The 7,778-nt window shown below is 40.0% G+C and overlaps 1 protein-coding gene and 1 pseudogene across 1 annotated transcript; one reads left to right on the top strand and one right to left on the bottom strand.

Annotated features, from left to right (window-relative positions):
- Window positions 1-3,925: 3,925 nt before the first annotated feature.
- On the bottom strand, window positions 3,926-4,880 carry LOC111981252 (hemoglobin subunit beta-1). The gene is made up of 3 exons (XM_024012444.3): window positions 4,723-4,880; window positions 4,274-4,496; window positions 3,926-4,122 (listed from the first exon to the last, which is right to left on the bottom strand). The coding sequence occupies exons 1-3, from the start codon at window positions 4,812-4,814 to the stop codon at window positions 3,994-3,996; spliced, it is 444 nt and encodes a 147-aa protein (XP_023868212.2). The 5' UTR covers window positions 4,815-4,880; the 3' UTR covers window positions 3,926-3,993.
- A 1,680-nt stretch (window positions 4,881-6,560) lies between these two features.
- LOC112080949 (hemoglobin subunit alpha-like) lies at window positions 6,561-7,548 on the top strand (annotated as a pseudogene).
- The last annotated feature ends 230 nt before the right edge of the window (window positions 7,549-7,778 follow it).

Raw genomic sequence — 7,778 nt, 5'->3', positions numbered from 1 at the left:
CTTTGCGGTTTTCTGAGAATATTATAGCAAACAACTTTCTTGACTTGCTCTCCTTTCGGTATGGCCGCGATTGAGCCAGCGATTATCCTTTGTTGCAGAGTGTCAAACATAATTATAATGGAGGTGTTCCCAAATAGTCCGTTAGGGTTATGCAGGAAAACAAACATTAAGAAATTCCACAACATTCATTCCAATGGGACCAACAACCTAGGTCACAGAATATTGACATGTACGGCCAGTGAGCTAGGATCCGCAAGGCATGTTGCTGTGAAAACAACCCACTGAGTCGATGATGGCTCCGAACAGCCTTTTGAGTGGCGTCATCTGTTGGAACTTCTTTCCATGTGAATAATAGTAACTAGTCACCAAAAATATTATGAATGATTATCTTACGCTATGCACTACACAGCGTCGACTCCGGAATAGCAGAATTGTCACAGCGGGAACTCAAGTCACGAGGAACGCTGTTATATGCGCCCAGAGTACCGCCTACAGTCTAACACCAGTCAGCTGACTAAAAATATCGTGACTTGGGCAGCGCTGCCTACCCATAGATTATTCCAAATTTGACCTTAAGAAGCTTATCAAAAGAGACCGAGAACATTCCGTCACTGGGCGTCTTGGTTTTTTGTACATACCAATAAGTGCTCATCAGCTCACAGTAGCTAGAACCGCAATACACTTGGTTACGCCAGTAACTAATTCTAACCCACCGTCGCCTTTTGCGAGCATGCACCGCGAGGAGGTGACTGCGCATCCCGACAGTGTACACCAGGATCCGTGTGACGGCACTCTATTTAACACAGACTTTCATTATCTCATCAAGGCTTAACAGCCAATGTCATTCACAGTCAGGCCAACTCCACATCATCAAGATTAAATGATATCTACCAGTGCATTAGTGCCACTAGACTTTAACCGCTGCCCTGTGGAATTGAGGCGACCTCTCTACACACTTACCAGAGTAGCCCCGAATTATTTTGACTCCTGACACAGATTGTCAGTGACAAGTCCCAGTGATACCAGTTGGCAAAGGTGAAGGTGTTCTTTAAGTACCAGATTCCTTAGCTTACATATTAGCAACACTCGCACGCTGTAGCTCAAATTACATAGCACCTACCTTCACGTAGGTTTCCCGTCTTTTTGTCCAGGCCACACTTCGTGAAATAGGTACATTGTCTGCCTATTCGCTGTGACCCAGTCGAGCTGCAGATAAGGCGGGCGCTGTTAACCCCTAGCAAGACTCTGATACCGGTATGACCTGGAGCCAGTGGTTTGGCGACCACGAGTCATGAAGCCAGAGAGGGCGCCAGCTCAAAACAAGATAGCATACATGGTCGCACAGTGGTGCAGGTCAGTATCATGTGGGCATCTTGCGTGGGACAAAACGGTACTGGCAACTGCTGACTCCAGGTACCACTACAATTCCAAATCTTGCCTGTCTGACTAGAACCCTTAGAGTTGTTGGAAGACGCCTACTAATTTTGTCAAATGCACATCGCCGGAAGTCGCAAGGTCCATGGGAATACTAGCCATGGTATAAGTTTTCACCAAGGGTATGTTTAGGCCAGCCATGAAAGTGACAAGGCATGCCTATTGTTCGCGAAATAAGGCAACGCCCGATTCTTAGATTTTAATTTTGATTGGAGAATGCATCTTAATGCTAAGAGATCTGGAAGCGAGAGATTTACAGTCCACGTAAACACCAGCTGAACAACTAGCGTATTTTGAGTAGTTGTTCCACACCACTATTCCTAGAAGTTCAGAACCGATCCCCAGAAGTCCAGTTCGCATGCTGGTATAGCAGGGACAGGGGTTAGCTTGCCAGGCAGCGATCTCGATTGAAGAGCATGCAATTTAGTTTTTACTTGCAGCTTTAAGAGCAGTTGGAGGCCACCAGGATGCCATGTATTTTCAGTTACATTCTGGTTCAAATAAAAATGGTTACACGTTTATTTTTAAGAAATACATGGAACTACAACCGAATAAAACACCATTAACCATCATGCTCATGCTTACATTCATCTCTATCCTGAAAAGTCTGTTCAGAAAAATCGAAAATATAGGCATAAAACCACAATTTTCTAATAGGCATTAAATAAAGACAATATATATATAACCTCTTATTCGTATAACTTGGTTAAAAAAAGACAAAATATTATATATTCATAACGTAAAATAAATAAATACAGGCGATCGCGTCTATGGTTGTTGCAACACGGCTTGTGTGTCGCGTACTGGTTAAATTCGTTGTCTTTTTCGCCACGAATTAAGTAGGACAGAAAATTCGTGTATTTTCGCACGAATAAAGTAGACAAGAAATTCGTGTATTTTTCAAACGAATTGCAACACCACAAAATGCCACAAAAACACGCACGAAACTTCTGCTGAAACTACAATTTATGATACATATAATGCAGCGAAATTCGAATGTGAGGCTGGGCTGTCGGAGGGAATTGTATGTTCCTGCCTGTAACTGGCACATAACCGCCACAAGGGCCATCTATGGAACTATGGTGACAGATGGGCGCCATCTTGGGAATTTCCCCCAAGTGTACTGAGCCGTACCAACCTCTATTCTGCTAATCCTTGTTGCCTCCGTTCTGGAACACAGGACTCAAATCATTAGTCTATTAAGTTTCAACACACTATGTTTATGTACTAGATTGTACTAAATCATTTCAAAGAATCAGGACTGCAACAACCTTGCTTCTAACATGCGAAAAGCTTACCAGAGAAGCACTCTGTGAACATCACATGCTCGTACTACTCCAACTTCATGTACAGATGCTACTTCACAAGCCGTAATTGTCAAGCGTCGTTATCCACCCGTATCCGCAACGTCGTTGTCCATCGCATAAATTCAGATTTGACGGCCAATTCATTCAGTCAGTAGAAAGAAGAAGGCCTACGTACTTGCTTGGCAGGATCTCAGGAGACTTCCGTTTGGCACTGTATTCACAATAGGCCATATGTCAAGTACGCGGGCCTTCACCTAAAACCAAAACAACCGCCATTGTTATACCAATTCTTGCTTTTAGTAAACAGATCTGGTTTTATTCATTATCCCTAATGCGACAATGATCAGAGTACCTCGTTCATGATTTTCAATTAAGTAAGCATTTGCACCCTGCTTATTTGAACCAAAATCACACAGACTTGAACTACAGGTAAACCTAAGGTTGTGTAGACAATCCACTTTGGACATATGGATCTGCAAATAGCCTATTATTTGGCGTATTCCTTCACTGGCCCCTTTTACCGCAGCTAATGGCGACCAATAATGGACTAAATCACAGATCGAGCACATCATGGAAACATTGAGGCAAAAAGTACATACACACAGTAGCCTAGTGGCAATATAAATCAATTGATTGAACATGAAATTGAGTTCAATATGATTGAAATAGCCTACATACATGGGCATATAATGGCTATGTTTTAATACAGTCATCTCGGTTTTCGTTTGAAGCATAATTGTATCCTACACTTGTTTATAACAATTGCAGATACTTCGGCTATTTTTTTTTTTTTTTGTCAGCTTCGTTCTGATGTTATCCGCAGTCACAGACAGACTAAACATCTTGATTCTATGTTTAGCAGAGATCTTCTGTAATTGAAGGGACGCGGATGGGCAAAAAGCATCTAACCATGTACTTCGGCTGCTCTATTAGTGGTCTGGATTACTCGTAGATGTGCAAAGGTTTTTAAGAGCGTTTTTAAGAGCCACGTTACCAATGAGGCCTCTGGGAAACGACTCGGCTAAGTAGATTGTATTAAGGATCATACTGTTACGAAGGCTCTGGGAAACTCCACTTCCAAATAGGGTATAGCCTAAAATATTGATGTTAAGATGTTTGAGGTTGAACTGTTCCTGCTACCCCCCCCCACCATATTTTAAAAAAAACTAATACAAATACAATGGTTTGTGTCGATGTCTTTATTTTCAATCAGGCAGGGATGTCAAAACATAATAACTTGTCTGGGGTGCATTTAGAAGTACCGACTGCCCATTGCGGCGACAACCACTTTCATGAACTTCTGCCAGGTTGCCTGGATTTCAGGAGTGAAAGCGGCTCCGAACTTGGCGGCAATGACAATTGTGAGGACGTCAGCCAACACCTGTAGACAAAAGACAAAGGAGGAAGATGTTAAATAAGACTGACGGTTTTGTTTTACCTTTGGAATTAGACGTGTTGCTCTGATTGTTGTGTGTAGGCTTACATCAGTAAAGCCTAAAATATAAGCCTATTTCTCAAGACAGAAGGCATACCCTGAAATTGTCGGGGTCAACGAAGAGTTTGTTAGCGTGGGTCTCGCTCAGTGACTTGTATGTGGCCAAGATGTTGCCCATGTTCTTCACAGCTTTATCCAGAGCTCCACACACGACCTTGCCGTGAGCAGCAACTTTGGGGTTGCCCATGATTGCTGCGGCAGTGGACACATCTCCGAAAGAGCCGAAATAACGCTGAGTCCAGGGGTAGACGATCAGGACTCTGTCATTGCAAGAACCCCGAAATATGTGGATTATTTTCAAATGTATTTCAATTATATGCCTAGTTAATAATCTAATATGCGCCGTTCAAACTTAATAACAACTCAATATTAATAGTAATGATAAGATAACAGGACAAGTATAATATTGTTATAATTACTCATGATCATCTCCACTATAAARTATATTAGATGATATATTTGAATGAGGCTGAAGCCATGACCTACCTTGCCAGAGCCAGTGGTCCGACCTCATTGATATCTACTTTGCCCCAGACAGCACTGATGGTGCTCTTCTCGGCGTCTGTCCAGTCAACCATGTTGTCAGTGTTTGTTTTCCGGTTTTGCAACAAGATAAAACAAATTGTCTTGTGTAGGGAGACACTTTGTCTGCAACTTATATTTATGAGTGCACTCCGCCCACTGGAGGCGGCGCATATGATTGGCTCTGGTAAAGATTAGTATTGGCCAAGTGAGCGCTTCAGCTCTCGAACTTGATGACATCAATTCTAATAATTTATCTGTTAAACAGTAAATGTTCATTTATTAGTTGTTACAGAATCAAGTCTGTAGGTTAGATCCTAAAAGCTGGAAGCATATGTAAATAGGCATATACAATTTTCTAGATTACCAACGTTTCAAAATTCGCATGATCACTATCTAAAACAGTTGTAATTTATCCAACTGATGCAAGAATAAAAGCAAGGTTATGGCAAAACGCTTCCGAAGATTACATGTCCTTCATTGCAGTGTATAAGGCTATACAAATGAAAAAATAGAAAGACGCAATCAATAAAAACAAATATGAATTAGGAACATGTGATAATTCCAGCCAATTCCGGCCTACTATTTGGCACAGTTTCTTATCTACGACAAAATGATGCCTGCCTTTTTTTTATCGGGGTATTCAGACCGTTCCGCCCATTTTAAGTGATTAATTTCAAGACATTACATATGAAATAAGCAGGAATGTCCTGTATATTTGCAAGATAGGTGTGTACCCTTGTCCTCGCATGGACCTCTGTTCTTCCTCTGACTTTTCTTTCTCGATCATTCGAAGTCCAATCAAACTTTTTAATTGGGATCATATCAACTTCCAACCCAGAGTAGTCATATAACTGACTTGCCTCGTAATAAAGGTTAAATAAGAAATAAAAATGTTAAAACACGTCACTTTGAATAAATATTTTCCAATTGAACGCAGGTCTTTGAAGGGTGAATCTGATTTTTACAATATAATTTACCAATGTAATATATTTAATAACCATACAATCAAATACATATTTAGCCTACCTTTAATTATTTAACATTATGTAGGATAGAACAAAGTTTGCGTCATAATCTAGACCAATACAATTTCAAATAGCCAATTGACTATTAATGAAATAATTGTATATTTTGGCAAAAGAAGCTTTATCTTTGAATTAACTTATTGAGAAATATATGCTCGCATTAGGCTACTCTGAAAGATGTCTTTATTGCAACGAAAAAATAAATAGTAATAATTATCTTTATAAAAAAATTGTAAAATAGTTGACATCTTTTTCATCTGGTGCAATTGATTTAAATGCATTACATTCAGAATATCAAATTGTAGGCTACAAAAAGAAACAAAAAAGTTAATTAGGCCTAATGATGGATATTATTAGAAACATAGCCATTATCTTATTGAAGGGTTTAATATGGAAATTCAAACTTAATATTTCATAAACGCCAAAATTATTATTTAACGTTATTTAGGATATTAAATGAAATTGCCAATTCACTATTAAATGAAATATTTGGCTATTTTGGCAAAAGCAGCTGCAACTTTAGAATATAATATTGGAAATATACGCTTGATTACACTGAAATAATACGTTTTATGCAACAAAAAGAAATATCTCTTATCAATCAAACTGTAAAATTGTTGCATCTGGTAGGCCTACAAGTAATATGCATTGCGCAAAAGAACAAAATGAATGATGGATATTATTAGAAACATACCCTCTGACATCTTATTGAAGTTTTTAATATAAAACTCTAACTTAATATTTGATAAGCCACAAAAAAAGCTTCATATTTGATAAACACATCTTACTTTTTGGATTTTGACCAAGATGGTTGCAGTGTAGGGGGAGTGTACCCTAGTAGCTGGGCGTGTCTGCCGCTCTACTTTATATAAAGGACCTAGTTGTATAGGCAGTCATCTTCAGTTCATTTCTCGTAGATTTAACACACGTCAATCAATAAGGAGCAAAATGAGTCTGACAGCAAAGGACAAATCTGTGGTCAAGGCCTTCTGGGGCCAAGATTAGTGGAAAGGCAGATGTCATCGGCGCTGAGGCTTTGGGAAGGTAAGCCTTGTTAATGAAAGAATGATGAGAATGGTTGTGTTTAACCTGCTGACAGCGGCCTATGTACATTTTAACATTAAGTCAACCTTTCATTACATTGTAGACAGACGATGGGAGAAAAACGATATGCGTAAAGCTTAGAAGTTCAGCATCTAATACAAAGACCTATAATAGGAACTATTCTGTACCTTCCTTTGCAGGATGCTGACGGCTTACCCCAGACTAAGACCTACTTCCCCACTGGGCAGACCTGAGCCCCGGCTCTGCCCCAGTCAAGAAGCATGGAGGCGTCATCATGGGTGCAATTGGTAATGCTGTCGGATGATGGACAACCTCGTGGGTGGACTGAGTGCTCTCAGCGATCTGCACGCCTTCAAGCTGCGCGTTGACCCTGGAAACTTCAAGGTTTGCCCCCAGATAACCTATTGTCTTTATATTGATCACTCTCGACTTCAACTCTAAGTCTGTTGCTATGGCTTAATCCTTCAATATTAACTTTGAAAATATACTTTTCAGATTCTGTCCACAAAATCCTTGTGACCCTGGCTATTCACTTCCCTGGGGATTTCACTCCCGAAGTGACATTGCTGTGGATAAATTCCTTGCAGCTTTGTCCGCTGCCCTGGCTGACAAATACAGATAAGACCATCATGCAGTCCAAAATTGGACTCCAGTTCCTGCTCTGTTGTTATCACAAAATAAACAGGCAATGAATGAAGTTATGTCTTCTGTGTCCTTATTCCACCACAGTTCACCATCAAAGTCATATTTGAATTTCATCACTATCACATCTAGATTGAATACATTGAATGAAGACAAGGATTAAGTACTAAATAGTGCTTTGGGCGCACCATCCACTAGCTCACTATGTTCTTCTCCATAACTTTGGTTAGCCTATCTAATACGTGTAACATGAATTTTGCTGACCTCATTTAATATTTGATGAAT

Source organism: Salvelinus sp. IW2-2015, unplaced genomic scaffold (assembly GCF_002910315.2).
Source record: "Salvelinus sp. IW2-2015 unplaced genomic scaffold, ASM291031v2 Un_scaffold16605, whole genome shotgun sequence".
NCBI lineage: Eukaryota > Metazoa > Chordata > Actinopteri > Salmoniformes > Salmonidae > Salvelinus > Salvelinus sp. IW2-2015.
Note: the sequence above shows the minus strand (reverse complement) of the source record. Positions and strands in the feature narration are given on the sequence as shown.

Coding starts and splice junctions, on each gene's coding strand:
- LOC111981252 (XM_024012444.3), bottom strand. CDS start 4,814: ATGGTTGACTGGACAGACGCCGAGAAGAGCACCATCAGTGCTGTCTGG. Junction 4,497..4,722: donor GGACCACTGGCTCTGGCAAG/GTAGGTCATGGC, acceptor TTGCAATGACAG/AGTCCTGATCGTCTACCCCT. Junction 4,123..4,273: donor TTGACCCCGACAATTTCAGG/GTATGCCTTCTG, acceptor TTTTGTCTACAG/GTGTTGGCTGACGTCCTCAC.